Below are 22,315 nucleotides of genomic sequence, written 5' to 3'. Positions count from 1 at the left end.
CTGCGGCTGTACAGGCTTAGAGGGGCTCCTTTACAGAAGTCAAGTGGGGACTCCGCGAACCAGGGCTGCAATTGTCCATTTTGTTCCTGGCGAAGCTGTGGGTGCCTCTCGGGGGTGTGCTGCACATCTTCTGACTTCTTCCAAGGCATGGGAATGGTGAGAGAGGTACCAGGCTGTGGTCATGAGTGACAAGACGGCAAGGAGCAGGCCTGGGCTGCGCAAGTGCATGCAGATAAGGAATTTGGATCCTATGAGTGCTGCACAAGGTAGGAAGCCAACAAAGGAACAGGCGGCTGAGGACAGGGCAGCATCATTATTGGCCACAACTGGGCTCACTGGAGGGGGCCATTGGACTCAGAGGATGATACCCAGTCAGATGTCTGATCGGAGGGGTCTGCCTCAGGTATTACTTTCACTAGCAGACAGAGCCTGCCCCTTGTGATGCCGCAAACGGCAGAGCCACTGACCAATGGGTCTGTGTATTCTCTAAATCAGTGTGACTCCGAGATTTGATGGGGAGCTGGATGCTTGAAGATGTCTCAAGGGCACAACATGGACAGGAGAAAGAATACTCCTATTATTCCAGCCTATATGCACTGCAAATTTGTCTAGATACATTTCTCTGTTCGGGGAGATTGTCTCAATTTGTTAAGCATACCGAATACCTCAGTCACACTGTCTCTGATCACAGTCCACTGTTGATTCACCTCCATCTGTGGGAAGAACGCCCTGCGGTCCCATTGTGGCTCCTGTGCCCCAGTGCATTGGAAGACCCCATGATCCGGGAGGGCATCCAGTAGGCAATTTCTCATTATTTTGAGCACAATCAGAGCTCAATGTCAGACTGCCTTATGGTATGGGAGATGTTCAAGCTGATGGTAAGGGTACACACTGCTTGGGGGTGTCAGTGGGGATCAGGACCGTGACCTGACCAAATTGGAGGGCGACATTCATCGCTTGGACTACTGACTTGGCATGGATGAACGAGTTTGGCAGAGGCCAAAGAGCAATGCAGTGTCCTTCTGGACAAACTCTGGTGTCATAATTACCGGTAATATAATGCCCGGGCGGACGAGAGCGAGGGCCGGTGCCTGTTGGTATGGCGGACACTGCCGAAATGCAGGGTATCTGCGATAACCCAATTGCAGGAGCTGGGCGGGTAGCTTGTGTATTTCCAAGCAGCTATAAATGCAGCTTTCCGGGATTAATATACGACTCTCTGATAGACAAGTTGAGGACTCCGGTGAGCCTGCAGAGTCCTTTCTAGACCCTTTGTGATTACATATAATGGGCACAGAGAATGCAGAGACATAGCACAAGGGAAATCCCCTGGTTCTGCTTGCGGAAATTTACTCTTCCTTTACTGGTCTACTGGTGCAGAGGCTGACTGCCATCTGTGCTGCAGCCTTGGAAAAATGGGTACTTCTTGCCTCCACTGGGGACGCAATGGTGGTCCCGCTTACAAATGCCCTGGCACGGGGGCACCTGTCTCGGACAGACCTCTATCCATGCTGACCAAGGCTTCAGGATTCTGAGCAAAATTTCGGCAATGGGATTACTCCTGCACATGCCGAAATCAGTGCATCCAGACCAGTGAGGATTTATCCCTCAGTGCAACACATCCCTGAATCTGTGTAATTTTATATGCTCCTGCATTCTCCATCATTTCAGGGGTAGGGGCCGCGAGGATACTGTCGCTCGACCTGGAAAAGGTGATTGACATGGTCAGTTGGTTGCACCGTGAGACGGTCATGCTCACCATGGGACTGGGTGTTGCCTGGGTGCGATTAGTATGCTTGCTGTATATCAGTCTCACTGCCAGGATGCAGACATTAATAAGATCTCAATTTAGGCTATGTATTGTTTATTGTTGTTGTGGCTGCCGCTTGTGCTTTCTCGTTTGTTCTTCACATGCCTCAATGGGGTGTGGATAAAGAACCAAAAACTAACGCCCCTTGTGTGTCCTGGTGTAGTCAAATCCTGGGTTGGCATTTCCATAGCTAAAACTGCACTGCAGTGTACTGGTGGCACAGGAGAGATGTTGATTGAATAAAACGTGTACAGTTACAGACTGGTGCCTAGAGGCAATTCATTTAGTAAGGAGTCTGCTTAAAATATAGTATCCACCTGAACTATCTTTCCACAGGTAAGTTACCTTTCCTTCTGTCACTACACCTCTGAGAATGCCCTAATAATTATTCCTCTAACCACACATATGCATTTAACCCATGCTTTTAACAAATGGCGTGCACACTAGCAATGAAGAGAATGAGTGTGTTTTCTAAATATTGCCTGCTGGATACAATTTCCTGACAGTATGCACAGTTTAGTCAGTTGTGCAGCCTCTTTTAGTCTTTTTTCCTTTTAAAATAAGAAGACTTGTTTACAGTACACAGATCTGTTAGAAAAAGCCAAAATGTGGTATGAAGTGTTATATAAAGCACATTATAATTGTAAACATTTATTCCTTTTCCATAGACTCCATTATATTATCAGTGCCTATCCCATGTCTCCATCTTAGCTTTGACTGCAGTTTGTCCCTAACTAATGCTTACTTATCACTCAGAATTGAGGTTGAGGTGGTAGGGATGCACAATGCACATGAGGTCTGACTTCCATTCCTCAGGTTGCTGGAAAAGGAGAACATGCTTGCATAATCATTTTTTTAAACATAATTGTTCACATTACCATCCTGACTATAGGTTGATAACATACCCAGAAGTTAGTAACGTGAAAGACACTGTGAACTAGGAGTACTGGTTTGGTAACATTTCATTATTCACTCATTACTGGAGTTGCTCCTTTTTACACTTGTGAACATGTCTGGTATAAATTATGTCATTTTGAGCCCATATTCAAATAATCCATATATTTGTATGTTGTCAACTTAGTTCCCCCATCTAATGTTTTTTTTTATCTCCAGCTGCATTTGACAAAGGTGATGATCGAAGACTTGGCAAAAAGCCTATATTCAGTAGTTCTCAGGTAAATCTCTTTTTAAATAAATTGTCGATCATTAGCCATGCATTACAGAAGTAAAATTAATAATTTGTTGCTAAACCTAAACTAGCAAATGAGTGATAAACTTAAACTAGGAAATGGGTGACGATAAAAATTAAACATTGCACATGTTTTGGAGTATCTCCTGATGCTGGAGGTTCTCTGATGAGTTTGCAATCTTCAGAGTTCTATTTATAGCAGGATTATCCATGATATGTCTTAAATGCCTACATAAGTTACCCTTCTCAGTAATCTACCCACATTCATTTTTTTCATGCTAAAGATACGTCTCAGAATCCGGAGTTATTCTGTTAAACATAGTCTTTGTAGTAAATTTCCCACTTAAATTGTGTAGCTGGATATATAGATGTACTATCATTTGAGATGAACCCGTTTACGTTGTTTGCATGGCATCAAAGAGTACCCAATAACGTTTCACTTGGGGGGGCTTTGACAAATTTGGTAACGTGTTCTTTTCTTTTTATAAGTGAACTTTGCATTTTTGGGGCCTTGTTACGTACACTTTACCTTCCTAGGTGTTCCCAAACAGAGGGAAATTAATTATTCAATTTTTTTTTAATCAGTGCGTGCATTCAAGAAAAAAAAAGCATAGGCAATTTTACTGCCCACCTGTACATTTCTATCCAGCTGTCACTAGGATATAGCCAAGCAAAACGTTCTCTGCAGTAGAGGGCAGCATGGTGTCCTAGTTGTAGACACCACCCCCTTTTGTACCGCTTTTGGCCGCCATAAGTGTGGCAGGGTATGCTCAGACGCGAGTCCCTTGCTCACTTTGCCACTGGATTCAAGCAAGCAGGGCTGAAGACGACTTGAATGCCAGAAACCGGTCCTCGGAAGCTTGTTTCCGGTCCAGGGAAGACATGGCTTGGCAGTTCGGGCTGGACTGTTCCCATGAGGCACAGGGTCAGACTGATTTGCATATAGCCATGTCTGACCTGGGGTGGCAGGGTGGGCTAAAGAACGGTGATGGATTAAACCCAGATCTTTCGACTGGGTGTGAGCGTTTGATTGATTCAGATGCTCCGTCCATCACCACCCCCTTTTGTACCGCTTTTGGCCGCCATAAGTGTGGAAGGGTATGCTCAGACGTGAGTCCCTTGCTCACTTTGCCACTGGATTCAAGCAAGCTGGGGTGAAGACGGCTGGAATGCCAGAAACCGGTCCTCTGAAGCTTGTTTCCGGTCCAGGGAAGACATGTCTTGGCAGTTCGGGCTGGACTGTTCCCATGAGGCACAGGGTCAGACTGATTTGCATATAGCCATGTCTGAACTGGGGTGGCAGAGTGGGCTAAAGAACGGTGATGGATCAAACTCAGATCTTTTGACTGGGTGTGAGTGTTTGATTGATTCAGATGCTCCGTCCATCATCACCCCCTTTTGTACCGCTAGTTGTGGAGAAGGCTGCCTAGATTGCCTCATTGGAGGGAGTGGAGGGGAGATGGGTCTGAAATGGCCCCATGCCCACTAGTACATACTTTAAAAATTAACTTTATTTGCTTTTTGCAGTTAATAAAACATAACATTATAACATAACAGCAGCTCAGCGTAGCAGTCAAGAGTGATACATACTGATAATAGTAGTATGGATTTTCCAATACCCAAGTCTTATTGCAATTGTAGAAGGCATTACAACCATTACAATTTAGGCAGCCTGCCCTCCTGCGTGGTTTGCCACAACAGTCCTCCCCATCCATTGCAAGCACAGCTCAGAGGCATTGTGCAGGGCTGGACTGGCCTTACCGGGTATCAGGCGCTTCCCCGGGAGGCTGAAGGGTGGGGGCTGTTTACGCAGCGGTTAGGGCCAGTTTTGTTACTGGGGGGCAGTTTTGCAGTGGTACTGCAATATCGGCCCCCAGTACCAAAAGCAACAGTGCCTGGCAGCTGCATCCCCCACAGGGGCTGGTATGATACATTTTCCAGGGCTGGTTTGGGTTCGCAGACCGGCCCTAGCAACATGCTTCAAACATCCTTACTCATCCCTCATTCATTATCCTCCATCTCCCAACTTGGGATCTGTTCCTCTTGCAGGGAATCAGCAGTCGAAGAGGACCCGCTACACCCCCCCCTCTCCACCATCACCGCCCCTCCCCCCACACGCCACGGGCTTCATCAATCAATCCGTCATCCCAATCCACAGATCCAGGTCCCTTTCTGCATTTTCATCTTGTCTTACTTTGCGCAGTCGGCATTCTCAACCACTGCCTTCCATGTGTTCAAAGGGAGTGAGGGGCTGGTGTGGATTTTGGAGGGGGACTGCGCAGTCCAATAAATAGCTAATCGTCTCGAGGATAAGAGAAGGCCTAGTGCTGCAAATATATTTTTACATTTGTTTGACAGGGGCGTTGGTTCAAGTAAGCATTGCTTAGGTGCCTGTGTCAACTGCATTGTCATCACTTTAGTAAGGCTATCCACCTCAGTCATCCAGTAGTCTTGCCGTGTTGGGCGGCCCAGGTCATGTGATTTTCACATTGCCGGTATTGCAGCACACCTCCATCAATTCTCGCCAGGAAATATTCTGTGGAGCCCCTGAGGCGTAAGGTGCACTTCGAGGAGGTAGCAAAACTGCAGAATTTTGAATCTAGCATAACTAGCCATTTCTTGCACCTTTGCCCATGCCTTCGACCATTCTCACTCTGAAAGTGGCTCTTGTAGAGCCGCCTCCATGCCACTAGCAGTGTACACCCTCTGTCACCCTTTAGTGCAGAATAAAGGCATGTTCTCAACCTGCAAGTGGATCCTTGATCTAAGAGGCGTGTAAGCATCAGTATTCTGTCAGTCCTTTAGGGAAGTCCGTCCATAACTCCTGGATCATGCAGGACAGCTTTGCAAACAGGAGGAATTGACCTGCACTGAGGTTAAATCATCTGCGTGTCTCCGGAAAGTCAAGGAACTCTCCATCTTGGTATAAGCTCCCCAAGCTCTGATATCCTCCCGCTATCCACAGTCGCTCATCCACATTCCTCTGTATATGTCTGAAGGGTTGCGGACATCATATTGGTATCAGCATGACATGGAGGTCTGTGCATTCCACCGCACTCATGGAAGATAGCGCACTAGACCATTTCAAGAAGGTAGGTTGGATTCGAAATGTGCAATCCTTGTTAACCACACTAGGTATAGATGGCTAATCAGATACAAAGGACTCAGCATTCCTCCCCAGTAAAGATTGAGTGAAGAAGCAGTATTGGGACAGACTTGGGAACCTGCAGACCTCTCCCCATTTACTACAATTTTTGTGGTGGCAGATGGCACGCGTTTAGTTTCCATACTATACCGACAGGCACAAGCGCTATGATCAATGATGGGGGGTGGGGCCTGACGGGCAACTAGAGCCAAATTTCGGAAAGGGCTGAAAACAATTTCGTGGGGGGGGGGGGGCTTATTCTTCCAACCACAGACAGAGTGGCTGTAAGAACGGGTGAACACACAACAAAAGCCTCATTTAAAATTGAAGGTCTTTTAAAGACCCGTTAAGTACTCGGGTGTGGCTGCAATTAGATCGTCGCCAGCCCGCGAAGACGTGTCAGCCCGGGCTGACACACACGAAGGGGGGGGGGCTGAAGCCCCGTGAGCCCAATGGGTGTTGCGCGCCTGGGCCTGAGCAGCGTGGGAGAGGGATCTGGCGCACCCTATGACTGACAAGATGTGGACATATTGTTATGAGCAGACACGTTTGGTGTCCAATAACTATAAACACAAACTTCTACATTTTAAGTACTTACATAGAGTTTATGTTACTCCAGTATTGCTTGCGAAGATGGACCATTCGAAGCCAGACCAATGTCTGAGATGTGCAATGGCGCAGGCTGTTTTTCTTCATCTGGCATGGAGCTGCCCTGCGGTGCTGGCCTACTGGGAGGCAGTGTTTGGCCATCTTGAACAGATGTTTGAGACCTAGCTCTCACACACAGCCCTGCTTGCCCTACTGGGATATGTGCTCCTGTTGAGTCGAGAAATTAGGCGTATTACCGCCATTGCGCTAGTACTGGCCAAAAGAGAAGTCTCTTTGAATTGGGGAGGAACTGCATCGCCTTTGGTAAGAGCATGGCTCAAGGATAAGATGTATTGTGATACGACTACTGATGTATATTCGTCCCTACTTCCACCTGCTTCCTGCCCCAAAAATGTCTGGCAACCGCTTCGCTCCTACCTGTTGGCACATCAGGAACTTACTGACTGAAATATCACACAGGATGCAATGACTATTGGACCAGTCAATCGTCCCTATGTATCGGAATTCTAAATTTGTCTTCATTACAAGAACCTGTATTGCTGTTTGTTTTAATTTTTTTTGTATTTGATGATGCTGACCTTAACACTTCATGTGAACCACATTATGAGCGCAATGAACTGTTTTTGTTAAAATATGCAATAAAATCAAGTAAAAACAAGTATTTGCAATGTAATAGATCTCGCATTAGGAAAGTATGAAGTATTGGTATTGTAAATGACAATTTTTTTATTTATGTGCTGGTTTTGAAAATAGCGAAATTAATAGCTTTGTCATTTACAATGCCAATAGTGTTAACTTTCGCAAACGTGGCACCTATAGCATTTGTAATGCAATATGTGTTGTATTTACATGACTTAGATGTATTAATATTACAAATAACAATGGCTTTTATGTTTTTTAATAATTAATACTTAAATAGAAGTTATTGTAATTTATAATGACAATAGCTTAAATTTTTGTAAATAACTTTTGGGAAGATTATGTTCAGTGTTTTTTATTGTGATGAAAATCCAAGAACAGAAGTGAAATATTAAAAAAAAATTGTGACATTTGTAATAAAGCTTGAAACATTGAGAGAACATATTAGAACCAGTTGTAGTTGAATGGTTGCACAGAATGATGCTGTGGCGTTCAGTGGTGCTGAGTGATGCTGTGGCCTTCTGTGGTGCCGAGTGATGCTGTGGCCTTCAGTGGTGCTGAGTGATGCTGTGGCCTTCAGTGGTGCTGAGTGATGCTGTGGCATTCAGTGGTGCTGAGCGATGCTGTAGCATTCAGTGGTGCTGTGGCGTTGAGGGATGCTGTGCGCGGAGTGGTGCTGTGGTGTTGAGGTGTGCTGAGTGATTCTGTGGCGCTGAGTGATGCTGTGGTGCTGAGTGGTGCTGTGGCGCTGAGTGATGCTGTTGCGCTGAGTGATGCTGTTGCCCTGAGTGATGCTGTTGCGCTGAGTGATGCTGTTGCACTGAGTGATGCTGGTGCGCTGAGTGATGCTGTTGCGCTGAGTGATGCTGTTGCGCTGAGTGATGCTGTTGCGCTGAGTGATGCTGTTGCGCTGAGTGATGCTGTTGCGCTGAGTGATGCTGTGGCGCTGAGTAATGCTGTGGCGCTGAGTAATACTGTGGCGCCGAGTAATACTGTGGCGCTGAGTATTGCTGTGGCGCTGAGTAATGCTGTTGCGCTGAGTAATGCTGTGGCGCTGAGGGGTTGTGTTGCAGGGATGATTTGGAGGGTGGAGTTTGAGTTGGAGGGTGGATTTTGATTTGGATGGTGGAGTTTGAGGGGTGGAGTTTGAGGGGTGGAGTTTGAGGGGTGGAGTTTGAGGGTGCAGGGTGGAGTTTGAGGGTGCAGGGTGGAGTTTGAGGGTGCAGGGTGGAGTTTGAGGGTGCAGGGTGGAGTTGGAGGGTGCAGGGTGGAGTTGGATGGTGCAGGGTGGAGTTGGATGGTGCAGGGTGGAGTTGGACGGTGCAGTTGGGCGGTGCAGGGTGGAGTTGGAGGGTGAATTTGTAGGGTGGAGTTGGATGGTGTTTTTGGAGGGTGGATTTGTAGTTGGAGCAAGGAGTTGAAGTGTGACATTGGCAGTAGTCGAGACCTAAACATAAATACATAACTCTATTTTGTGCACAGTCTTGGATTGCCCTGATGGTGGTGGGGGAACAAGGCACTGACCGTGCCCATTTTCTGACATCATAAGTCACTGACAACATGAGCAGAACTCGTATGTACTTACACTTGATGCTGCCACAAACATAAATTATTTAAAAGAAATGGTGACAAGTTCTTTGTTCCCACTGTGTTTTTAATTTGTGAGCCCTAATTTGGGTGGGAAGGTTGGTGGCTGGGGGTTCCTCCTTTTGAAGCTTTTATTCAGTTTGGGGCTGGGTTCATATAGGTTTGTGAGGATTTTCTTTCAAAATATGTGCTTTCCGCTACATTACTAAGAGTCTCCTACTCTCTTTAAATTGAAGCGAGCAAGTCCAAAGCGATCCTTTCATAATAGTATACTAGTTTATATAAACACAACACTTGTCAGCCAGGGCGGAAAGCCTCGAATAGATGACAATAATGTCAAATCCTGGAATTTATCACGATAAGCTGACGATGGTCACAGAAGAGAATCCCGCCCAACGCAGAGTCTTACTATGGCATACACTGTGCACACCTTTAACACACACTCATGCACCAAGGGGTATCCGTCAGCTATTGACAATAAATAGTCATGTTTGTTTATTCATCGGTTCTCTTAGCCCTGTGACTTCCAGCGCCCACTGTCCAAGGGAGAAGCGCCGTTTAAAAAATCAGAGGCACTCTGTTTTATCGACCTCAGAAGCATGAAGGCTTGGGTCTTCAAACGGAATTCTGCAGCAGGTACACTATTCTTCTGAGCTGCCTACACAGTTCTGAATGCATGGTTCTATTAGTTCCAACTAGCAAAGTTTCCAAGGAAACGAGCATCCTTTTCGAAATGTATCAGAGATATAAACTGCGTAACAGGAAACGTAGGTCTGACTGAGCGTACCTATTGTAGCATGGCGCCTTGTCAGCTAGGAGTGTTTTAAGGCGTAATGCAATTTGAATCAGCTTGAACAAGAGTTTAAAAATGCTGTCAAATAGGAAGCGCTATATAAATGCAATTTAATATATCAGAGCAAACAGGCTCCAATATTGTGCATATATTTCTGTGTCGAGTGTGTTTTCGTTTCTAAATTACAGAAACACATGGATTCAACTCTTACTCCCTCACTTGAGAACTCCGTGTGATCCTGAGCAAATGACTTATGTTTTTTTATCCAAATGTGCCAATCATTGGGGCGTCTAGATGAGGGTTAGCTAGCTCTATGTGCTACAAAGGGACATGCCGTTTTTATGAAGCACTTCAAACAGAGAAGTTTGTAAATGTTGGCAGCTTTAAATAAAGCTCTGTTAGAACTTGTGTTTGGTTTGCTGTGGTTGAATTGACCGCAACCCCAATGGAAGGGGTTCAAAGTTTAAATGTCGGGTTTACTAGCATGTTAGTTAGCCCTGAGATTCGTTGTTTGTGTGCATGGACTGTCTTGGATGTTTCGTGACCAAATCAAGCCCCCTGTACGTTCACCCTGCATTGGGAGGAAACCTGTATCTCATTTTTTTAAAAGAAGTGTTTATGAGCGTAGGGTCACCTTCTGATTTATCGATTCTGGTTTCCTGCAGATTTCTGCTTTTCCAGCGGAGAAATGCAGCGTGCTCAACCTTGTGGGTCTGTCGTGTTCAGACGTGAAATGTTTACCCTGCCTCGGATTTACACCTTCCAGGTGCTTCGAGCCTGCCATACCTGGCCCAGACTCCAAAAACACGAACCATCTCTACAGCCTCCGTTAGATAACAAGCAAAGTGTAACGATTTTTGCGCATTTGCAACAATATTTATTAATGCGTTTTTATAAAGCGCAGACTTTACCTGAAGTTGTCAGAGCGCTTTACAATCGTACCAGATACATTACATAAGTACTCCGTTTATTTGTACATTATGTATTGGTGCATTTTTATTGTAAAGCACACTAACACGTTTGATGAGGTCTGCACTACATTCAAATACATAAATGAACAAGAGAACATTACAAGCGAACACATTTCAAAAGCAAACGTTACATTACATGAGACAAAAGTGACAATCGTGAGCAAACAAAATACAAGAGGAGCAAACGGTGCAATACAGCAGGAAAAAGAGTCTACGCACGCACATGTACATGCACTACAGCACCCCAGTACCTCTAACTTCCCCTCCCAAGGTTCCAAAGGAGCCAGTCATCCCACTACGCTCTTGGCCTGGGTGGGATAATGCCTCCTCTCTCCCAGCCAGTACTCGGTGTCGGGGACGGGGGGAGTGAGGGAAAGGGGCCGCTCTGAGCGAGGTGGGGAAGAGAAGTCTCCATGCCAGGCAGTGGTCACAGCGCCGCCCAGGCTTCGCCGTCCAACTACCGTCCTAGGAGAACAGGGCCAAGGGGCTAAGGATAGGTCTTGAGCAATGTCACGTGACAGAAAGGACGCCCAATGGGAGAGCAAATACGTTCTGTGACGTAAGGCGGACTTCCAGGAAATCCTTGTTGTGCTAGAGAGACGTTGAATGCGGCGTAGTGCATCTGCTCTACATCCTGTAATTCTGGGCAAGTCGTTTAATCACCCGGTGCCTACCAAAAATGAATGTGTCCGTGTGTAATGCCGCCACCACCGCGGGACAAGAGCAGCCTGAGACACACGGTGAGTGGGGGAGAGGGGGGCTGTGTGTGTGTGTGCGCGCGCGTGAGCCTGTGAGTGGTGGTGGGGGGGTGTGCGTGCGTGGCTGTGTGTGCGCGCATGAGCCTGTCCTGTGAGTGGTGGGGGGGGGGTGCGTGGCTGTGTGTGTGCGCGCGTGAGCCGGGGGGATGTGCGTGCGTGTGTGTGTGTGGTGTGTGTGTGTGTGTGTGTGTGTGTGTGTGTGTGTGTGTGTGTGCGCGCGTGTGTGTATGTGTTCTCGGCTTCCTGGCAATCTGAGGCAGGGGATGTGCACGGCGCCGGCGTGGGCGTGCGCGCCCACGAGGTGCAATCGGCGCTCGTGCCCATCTCCTGTCTCAGATTTCCAGGAAACTGAAAACAATAGTTGTCGAGCTAGACTGCATGTTGCGCATGCGCAACTCTAGCTCGACCTAAAAAGAACAGTTTTGGGCCTGTGTAGCACAGGCTTCACTACTAATCCATCATGGGAACGTTTAACTACGGAGTTCATGGATTTTAAATTGATTATTCTTGCGAACAATATTTAGTTATTACAACGATACCTAAAGTTAGGAAACTTTATATTAAGTCCAGGTTCGGTTCCCTTCCTTTGAACTCTCTCACAGGTTCCGGCGATTGCTTGCTCAGTTGCAAAATATTTGGGTCATATGTGGGCAATTAGAAGGAATTTGTTGAAAGAGTGAGACAGTTGTACATCTATTTCCCTTTTAGCTTGTGATATTGTTTTCACTAGGTTGTTAATTTACTTTTTTTTTAATGCCAATATACAAACGGTCTTGAGTGTAGTGCATCTTTAGATCAAAGGCAGCATAGCGGGCCATGTCGCCCATTCTGGAATAGGTATTGGTTCTTTTTGCCTGTTCTTATATTGTGCACCAAAGGTTTAATAAAAATCTATTGAATTTAGGTTAGTGCTCAACTGTTATTTTATACCAGAATACTAATTTATTTTGTTTTTTAATCGATTTGTATGAACTATATTGCATTTTTACTGTTATAGTCTTATGACCGAAACAAAGTTTTATAATGATGGTGGTCTGCGCATTGGGTATTTGCCCATGCCAGTCCCACCTGTCTTGCCACAAAAAGGCGATCTACCGGCTAATGGGATCTGTTTATGAAATGCTGGTGGAGATCCATCAGTTCCTTCAGTAGCCTTTTTTCCGAGTTCTGTTCTTCCTCACACCACTGCACTGCTTATTGCAGAAGTCCTGGCACGTAGTAGAGCTGGAGTCCCAGGCCTCCTTGCTCCCTGTCTAATTATAATGTGTCCAGTTCGACCCAGCTCCATTTGCGTTCTCACAACTGTGATATCAAGAGACTGTTCAGTTCCTGGAATGCCTTTCTCTTGATAATACAGAAGGAGTTCTGGAGTACATAGAGGCAGCATGGGAAAAATACCATCTTACTAACTACTACCCTACCCATAGATGAAATCAGGAGCGTGTTCCAGAATCTTATAGAGTCTTGGAGGCCCGAAAGTACTCTGCCCACATTAGAATTAGATTGGTCCTTAAGCAAACATGCAACTTGCATTCCTGATAGCAAAAACTATGTGTCTCCTAGGTAAGTTCAGAATCAGCTAGGGCCTCCCTGGTCCACTGTCCCAGCAGGAACAGGACTGTGTTGCTTTTGTTAACCCGGAGTCCTGAGGCTGCACCAAAGGTTAAAAGAAATTAGCGAAGAGGGCACACCACATAATTAGTAAAAATAAAGTGAAGTCCGTTTATGTTTCTTAAGCAAAGTTAGTCCAAAGAGTTCATGAGTCCAAAGCACTCAATACGTTTCCAAAGGTGTCCTTTACTACATTTCACAGTCAAATGAAGAATACAGTCAACGCGTTTCATGCCAAAGAAACAAGAGGGACTTCCTCAGAGCTGTCATAAAACAAAAAACAACATATTTACAAATATAATTGGAAACATTAAAAGTGCTTTAAGACACAATTCTAAAAACTCATCATTCGAAGATAAATCACCAATAAGGTGAATTTCCACACTATAAGACACAAACCAAGTAGCGTGAGGCTTTTTGTCAACAAGACATGCTTGGTGCGATTGTACATAAATACCTCATTCAATCTCATACAAATTAATAAAGATAATGGGTTTGCATTCACATAGCAATAAAGTAGAAAAGTTGGCTTACTGATTTTATTAAAACTAGAATACATCTTGTAAAAAAACATTATACATTATTTACACCATTATTGACATTTGTCCGAAATGTAGTATCTCATTTCCCAAAGTCCATGTTCCAATTCATATCAATTTATATAATATATACTGTTATAAGATATACTGTTTCAAAATAATGTATTTCTTCATTAATTAAACTATCCTAAAAAAATAATTAAACAGTCATACACAGGAAAATTGTGTTATTGGAAACACAATTTTCCTAACTATCTCAGTTTGGTATAATGTCCTAAATATACACACATTAGAAACCCAATACCCCTCTGAAAGGGAGCCGCTGTGTAAATAGTTTATTGTAATAAACATTAATCTATAGTCTCCAAAAACTATTATTACAAATAAAAAATTATATCTCCAACTATGCATACCTATCTCATATTCAGACCAATAATAACCATATTCCATCAGCTCTCAACACATCAACATCTTTTGATATCTCTTAGCAAGCAGCATGAGTCCCTGCAAAACAAACCATGTGATCTTGTTACCAAACACCCATTAATTACCACTGTATCTTATACCAATAACATAACTTTCCCCAAATTTCCAATATTGAGGAATTCTATTGACCAGAACAACAGTGCACGTTCTCATTTGACCAAAACACATTCTAATATCTACTCAAACCATCTTCAGAGGTGTATTAAAAAAAAACGGTGTGCTGTATAAGGCACATTTTGCTCTGCTCTGATAAACCTATCCCGTCTCTGCACACTTTAGGCACATTAAATGCTATATCAAGAGAATGGTGTACCATAATAAACTAATTTTACACCCCTCAATAAAATCATGATTTACCCACATAACAATCACAATCAATACCTACAGGTTACCACCCAACACTAATTCTTCATTTAGAAGTCCTACAAAGTATTGTACAAACACTTACAACCTCATTCATAAAGTCAACTATTATCCAGGCGAAACTAACCATACTCATTTCTGCTGTCTCCTCATATAGTATAACTTACTGTTCAGTTTGAGCATGCTGACTCTCGATCATATTCAGACAACTGGTGTCACAGTCCAACTGGCGTAGTTACTTCATCAACTAATCCGTGAACCACACCCACTTGCGTCTGTACTCTACCCAGCATGAAACCAGACTGATCTTCCCCAACCAAGTGGGTCACCACCTGACATAGGTGCATAGCCAGAGTCTTAGAAAATATATTAGTATCCACTTTAATCATGGAGAGCAGACAGTACAATCCCAGTTCTCTATGATTTTTATCTGGCTTACGGATCATTGTTATTGTGACTTCTCACATGGAGTGCGGCAAGACACCGACACGTCCTGCTTCTAGGAACATCTCCAGAAGTTTTGTTAGAAGCTGTCCTGAGTAGCATTTGTAAAACTCGGCCAGCAGCGCAACTGGGCTGGGTGTTTTACATTGGGAGAGCTCCATGATGGCCTCAGCTAGTTACTCCCCTCAATTCAGTCTCTATCTCCTTATATTGGTCTTCCGTCACTCTAAGGGGAGTCTATGAATCTAAATAGACTGTCATTTAGAGTGTTGGATTGGGGGTCAGTCCCCGAAAAAGGATGTGGCGCAACAGGCAGAGCTGTCAGCTTGGAAACTAGGAAACCGGTTTGAGTCTTTGCATTGGTTCAACATCCTGTGTGATAAAAAAGTGAGACTGTAGCAGCTAGTTAATTCTCAGCTCTGTGGCGATGTTTATCCCATCTGATGCGTTTAGGGCCAATACCATAGGGGAAGGGCATTCCCTCTTAAGCAGCCATGTCAGTTGCTGTTAGATCTGGGGGTCTCTAGTTGGCAATGGTATTCACCTTTGTCCAAATAGGGACCCTTACTTCTAAGTCAGAATAAGGGGATTACACTCCTTAATAACCCCTGCTCACCCCCTTGGTAGCTTGGCACGAGCAGGCAGGCTTATCTCAGAGGCAGTGTGTTAAGCATTTGTGAATATACACAGTAATACAGTGAAAACACTACAGATGGACACAACACAGGTTTTATGAAAATAAGTATTCTTTATATAGACTTAAACACAAGACCACAAACGACAAAAATCCACAATACTACGCCTAAGATTGCTTAAAAGATGATTAAAGTTGCTTAGTTTAAGTTGTTGGTAAATGCGACAAAGTTCTCAACAAAGTACCTGGATGCATAACGCAAAGTAAACAAAAGGCTCGCAAAAGGGGCGATGCTTTGTTTCCGTGATTGGGGGGAATGGTTGCGTCCTCCCTCAATGCTTGCGCAGAGTAGGGGACCCGTCGTGAGCCTTACCGGTGCTGAGGTGATGCGTAGATTCTCGGCCTGCGGGCCCGTTGCGGTGCGCAAGATCGCGCCTTGATGCGATGCGACGATCCGGGTGCAATGCGAGAAGATGGCGCTCTAGATGCGGCGATGCGATGACAATGCGATGACAGCCTTGCAACAACTCGGTATTTTGGAGCTGCGATAGGCCCTGCGACGCGCTTCTCCGGTGATGCGATGGCGACTCTCACGATGGCGTCACTCTTCTCCGGTGATGCGACAGCAGGCAGCTTCGATGAACATACGCTTTCAGGGCGATGCGGCGAAGGCTCACTTCTCCAGCGTTGGGACGATTTCAGCTGCGGCGGTGACGTGCTTCTTCTCGATGCGTCGCACTTCCAGCTCCCAGCGGCACGCATGTGTCTGGAGTCAGAATTCCCAGCAAGGAAATTCAGGAGGGAGCTGGAGGTGAAGTCTTTTGTCCCTGAGACTTCAGCAGGAGGCAAGCCCAGTTCAAGCACTTGGATAATATTCTGTAGATGAAAGTCCTTACAAAGTTCCTTCTCCTTTCCCTTGGCAATGAAGCAACCACTGCAGGCCAACCCAGCAAACAGCACACTGGCAGAGGGGCATTCCAAACTCCTGCAGCTTCCTTGGATCTTCTCATTGGCAGAAAGGTTTCTTGTCCAGAAGTGATCTCATTTCTTGGGATCAGGGTCCAAATATTTATACCCCAAAATCCTTTGTTCTCTGAAGGCGGAGAGACCTCTGCCTAGTCCAAACCAGTTCCTGAGCACTTTGTTTAAATGACTCTCTTCTTCCTTTCACTGTGCAGGGCAGAGACATCAGCCGCCCTACAGGAGGTGGATCCAGCACAGGAGAGGGAAGATACAGCTCTGGAGCACTCTGTTGACATGATTCCTCCTCTCCTTTCACAGTGCAGGCCAGAAACATCAGACAAGCCACAGGGGATGGAGCCAGCATTGTAGAGGGAAGGCCCAGCCCTATTCAGGTCCCAGGTGCAACTCCTCCCTCCCATCTAGATGCAAATCTCTCTTTTCACCACCGGGCTGCCCCAGCCTGTCTCCTGGAATCCCCCAGCCCTGTCACTCACAAACCTAGACAAGGAATACACAACCCAGCAGAGGCAGGCCTGGACAGTTGGGCAAGAAAATACCTACTTTCTAAAAAGTGGTATTTTCAAACACAGAATATTAAAACCAACTTTACTAAAATATGTATTTTATTATTCTGAGTTCAGGCATACTAAATTCGAATTTCTACCATGTTCCCTGGGTCATTTAGGATTATAAGAATGTAATAATCTAACTGCCCATTCTGGCCTATGAGAACAGGTAGCCTTCAATAGTGAAAAACGAAAATGGCTGTAATTCACTATTAGAACATGCTACACACATCAGAGCATGTCCTACCTTATACTTACAATGCACCCTGCCCTTGGGCCTACCATAGGGGTGTCTAATATGAAGCAAAGGGATGGTTTAGGGACTGGCAAATGGGTGCACGTGGCCAAGTCGGCATGGCAGTGCTAGACTGCACACAGGCCTTGCAATGGCAGGCCTGAGACACACTTTACAAGCTGCTTCTGTGGGTGACTCAACCAGTGCTGCAAGCCCACCAGCAGAATTTGATTTACAAGCCCTGGGGACACATGGTGCACTGTACATTATTTTAATATAGGGAGCACTTGCACTGTGGCACTGATTAGCAATGGCACAGTGCCCAAAGCATAAAACCAGCAAAAACATATCAAAACAGAAGAGGCAATCTGTCAAAATGGAAGGGAGACTCACACCAATGATGCCAGGTCTAACAGTTACCTTCCAGTCTTATCTCCCTCTGCATAGGGCTATCTTCCATATTCCCTGCATGTGAAGCAATCTAGCCTGTCCCTAATGTCACCCAGACTTCACTTGACCTTCAATGCATGTTTCCGTCTGTTTGCAGTCCTGCCAACTGGTGTTCAGTTTCCAGAAGTTCCCGTTCTAGTCCGTGCCGCATGCCACATATCTTAGTTAGACATGATCCCCTTGTTACTACTTTGATGGCCTCTCTCTTCGTTCCCTGGGCTGTTGTAGTGGTCCAGTTGTCTTGCAGCCAAAGCTATGTAGGGATGACACCAGAAAGGTCACAATATGAATCCACTAACATAGGAGCACTATCCATTGTAAAAGGACATCTACGAAATTAACAGCACATTACGTAGAGAAAGGATGCACTGATCAAGATATAAAATGGACAGTAATAGAGAAAATAACCTTTAGCACAGGAATAACACACAAACTGTTGGAAAAAGAGCAACGGTGGGTGTACAGACTTAACACACATAGATCTGGACTCAACAATGATGTTCCATGGAGCCAGTTGACTCATTAAAGGTACAATTCGCTAAAACTCTCCCCATTCAATGCAACCCCATGAGCAAAATATGATTACAACAATTGCGCCCCCATGAGCGAAATATGATTACAACAATGAACACCTTACAATGATGTGAGCGATTTAACAACAAATAACACCAATGGGCAGGCCACCACCTTTAATCAGATGGAGAAATAGCAATATAAAGTACGGGCTCAATAACGCCACTAGTATGTATACATCATTTTGCAGAACCATTAAAGTCCATAATAAGGCAACACTCACTCTTGAGCACAAGACTGCTACATATTTCTTCTTACTAGTCCTGTTATAACCGACTAGGATAATTAGTACAACAATTTTTTTTAAAACCATGTGTAACAATTGATGCCCACAATAAACCTTTGACACTCCTGACACCGTTAATTTCATGAAAGGAGCACCTTGTTCGAAGAGGGCGGGGTACACAAGAGCCGATCAGGCACATTTGTAGCGTAATCGCTCACAAATACCCGCACATCCTGGTGTCTGGTAATCACAAGCCGGGAGATGCGGAACCAAGTAGGCAGAAAAGCAGGGTAGGACCCGTGACAAAGTAAGTCTCTGTATGAACGCGCTCTGATCCACGGTATGTTGTGTGCCACATTTTGTGAATTCAGTCACCTTCTCTTACACTGACTTCTTTCACCCCCATTTTCCGCTGGAAAAACAGTGTGTGACTACAGGGTGACCCCTTTTTTACTCCTACTCCAGAAAAACTGAAAGTTCAACATCAACGGGAATGCCTGCCGTTAGTGAGTGTCCACCGCGTAATTAATGTAAAATTTGCGCAAACAAAGACATATAATATGCAGTTCTCATGCACAAGATCTGCTGTTACAAACGAAAAATGCTAATACTCTGATTTGAGATTGGATGGTTGGTTTTATCAGTAAACAGAGACTATTCGCAAAAAGCCTTTATGATTGATATGAGACTAAATATGAGTGATATACCGATTTTCATTCTAAAGTAGTGGGTATGCAAGATGTGTATTACTAGAGGAGACCTGATGAGAAAGGCTCATATACAAGCATTCCACTAATGAGCAATGGGTGGTTAACATGGCATCTCCACTGTGACCACCATTTTAGCATGCACTGGGTGATGCATGCCACAAATAAGAATCTCACACTGGGATTCTAGTTGATGCACTGGCCTCTCATAATTTGGAGTACTATTAATACTAGTAATAATATGGTAGTAATAGGGCCATTTTTAATTACAGGTTGAGCTCGAAAAAGAAAAAAGAAATAAATGGGCAAGTATACACATTACCCTCATATGCACGTCGATGCATGCACAAAATCAATACAAGTAAGACAGCTCGATGAGCTTATGCACCAGGGAGGTGGGCTTCATCACCCTGATGAAAGCCCCAGACTTATTAGGGCTATAGAGTAGGGCTAAAACATGTTGGTATAGGGTCAAAGGACCATCATATCCTTATACCCTACATATATATTTTTAGTTTCAATATCCCCAACTACTTCACAAATAAAGGAGTACCTTGGAGAAAGTCTAAGGATTTTGTATCTTTACGCCCCCTGGTGTTTTCTTTCAATTGCTCCCTGGGAGATGGTTGAGCCCATTCTGACCTTTAAAAGTCAGGGTGAACCCGATGATGAAGCATGACACTATTATAGTGTGGGACGGTTATTTAAAGAAAAGAAAATCTTTCCTTCCCCGTCTCTAGGAACTCTGTGACATACTTAGGAAAAGCATTGCTCAGCACTCCATATTTATTACATTTGGTGGGACACTTTTTGTGTGTATGAATATTTAGGGAGGAAATAGCCCTCTTGTCCCTTTTCCATATAGTGGAAGAACCTCTCTACCCTCCAGGCCTGAGAGAAAGGATTAACCCCCTCCTCTCAAATCCTAATATGTAAGGCTGCAAAGTAGCCCATCAGGACCTCACCAGGTTCTGCCCTGTATACGTTATTGTGAATCTCCTTTGGAGCCCATCTCAAGAAGGGGATTTGGAGTCATAATCTGCCCCCCTCCCAACCCAATACTCCAGTTGCAGTGGTTTGTGATCAGATAAGACTCTCACCATATGTTCCATCTTCCCCACTTTATGGGCCACCTATCCAGTCTGCCTTAGGCGTTGTGGACCAAAGTGCAGCATGAGAACACTACTGTCCAGTTGATAAAAACCTCCCTACATCTACATAGTTGAGATTCGGCATTGCTACCCTTAGGGCTGTAGTTCTGTTAGATTTCATTCCTAACCTAGATGGGTGCCTATCCGCATGCCCGTCTAGGACACAATTAAGGTCTCCCGCCCAACTTAACAGACATCTATATACGTTATCAATTCCTCCCTGATTTTACCTTAAAAATCTTTATCATCCGTATTTTGGGCATAGACATTAAGGACAAATAGCTCACCTCTATCCAGAGTGCCGAAAGGCGGAACATACCACCCCTCAACGACAGCCTTTATGTAATATATCTAAAAGGGCACACTTGGTGCGATCCAGATTAAGACTCCCCGTGCGTAGCTATAGTAGGTCGAGGAGTATAGTTGCCCCCTCCATTATTTCCCCAGCTTCAGTTCTTCTCCATCTAATAAGTGAATTTAATTAAATGTAACTAAAATGTACATTATCCATCCAAAGGCATTGGTACACCAGAAGGCACCTGTTAACTGTTTCACTATTTAGCATTTTCAAAATCTCTCAATATGACCGAAAAACTTTTTGGAGTTCAACTGTTGTGTCAAGTGGGTGAGGGTGTTTGCCAGTCCTTGGTGACGCTATAAACTAATTATCTTGTAATAAAATGCTAGCGATATTGCAAGGAAATTCAAGTAGATGGTACAAGCCTGTCTGCAAGAGGTAATAAGGTGGGCTGGGTTCATTCAGTTTTTTCTTGGATGGATTGAAATGCTGTATAATGAAACTAATGATATCTGGCAGTGATATTAATTCACTTAGGTTTGAAATCAAGTAGGAAACAAGATAGAATGTCAGCTTTACCCCTCTCTACGTGCAAATATAGGAAGCTTTTCTCAGGAAATGAATCGTTGGGGGAGGAATTCCCCTGGTGCAAATTCCATCCCTGATCTCCTTCTGCCCTTTTGGGCTTCAAATTGTAAACCTTTGATGCGTCTTGCTCAGAGCACCATTGATGGCAGTCTGTATTATTTTTTTATGAGGGTGGACAATGTGATCTGTTTAAATTTGGTAATCCTACATCTTTTAAAGTAGCTAAGATTGAGGTGTGCTCTTGAGTTGTGCTTTTGGGTTTGGTCTAAAATCAGGATATTCTTAGGGATTCCTGACCCATTGGGGGGGTTTGCCATCTGGGATAACTCTGTGCACCCTATAATAGTTAATGAGGGAGATTTTTAGGATAATGGCATATCCCAGTAGAATCAGCTGTTTGAAGGCACAATTTTGAAGACCTATTCCCAGCAAAAAAAGTATTTTTCAGATTGCTCAAGATTAGGTGCTGTCTTAAATGGTATTTCCTCTCAAGTTTTCATTGGGACAATTCCCTTTGTGTGATCCTTTTTATTTTTATTCTTTATTTGTTTCTTTTGGAATAACAGGAACAGGCATGTCAACAATAGCCATGATCAACCATGTCACAGCGAGAACAAGCCGATGTATACTAAGCAAATCTGTACTTCAACATTATACCCAAATCGATCTCCTACATGAACACAGGAAGTAGAGCCCAGCCAGTTCCAGTACTCTCAGCAAAATAATATTCTCTACAACAGACCATTAGTCATCCATGGGGGTCCCAGAGTGCTGTTCCTACTCCGAGGAATACATGTGGGAGCCCTCGGAGTCCAGAAAAACAGCCATGAGTGCTGCCCAAACCCCCAAGTCATCCCCACCTTATATATGTATGCTTCAGGAGCACCTCTTCTGCCACTGCCAATTCAATCATGTCAGCCACTCAATGCTCCACACTAAGACCCATCTGACCCATCCTGGTGAACGCCACACAGTGCTTA

At 44.6% G+C, this 22,315-nt stretch overlaps 1 protein-coding gene across 1 annotated transcript in view; it reads left to right on the top strand.

Annotated features, from left to right (window-relative positions):
- Positions 1–22,315, top strand: part of BTBD8 (BTB domain containing 8) — a 541,977-nt gene that overhangs the window by 349,360 nt on the left and 170,302 nt on the right. The window contains exon 13 of the mRNA XM_086953936.1: positions 2,924–2,985. Coding sequence (XP_086810062.1) covers positions 2,924–2,985 — 62 coding nt within the window. The remainder of the gene's footprint in view (positions 1–2,923; positions 2,986–22,315) is intronic.

This window comes from Lissotriton vulgaris, chromosome 1_1 (assembly GCF_964263255.1).
Source record: "Lissotriton vulgaris chromosome 1_1, aLisVul1.2, whole genome shotgun sequence".
Taxonomy (NCBI): Eukaryota; Metazoa; Chordata; class Amphibia; order Caudata; family Salamandridae; genus Lissotriton; species Lissotriton vulgaris.
Note: the sequence above shows the minus strand (reverse complement) of the source record. Positions and strands in the feature narration are given on the sequence as shown.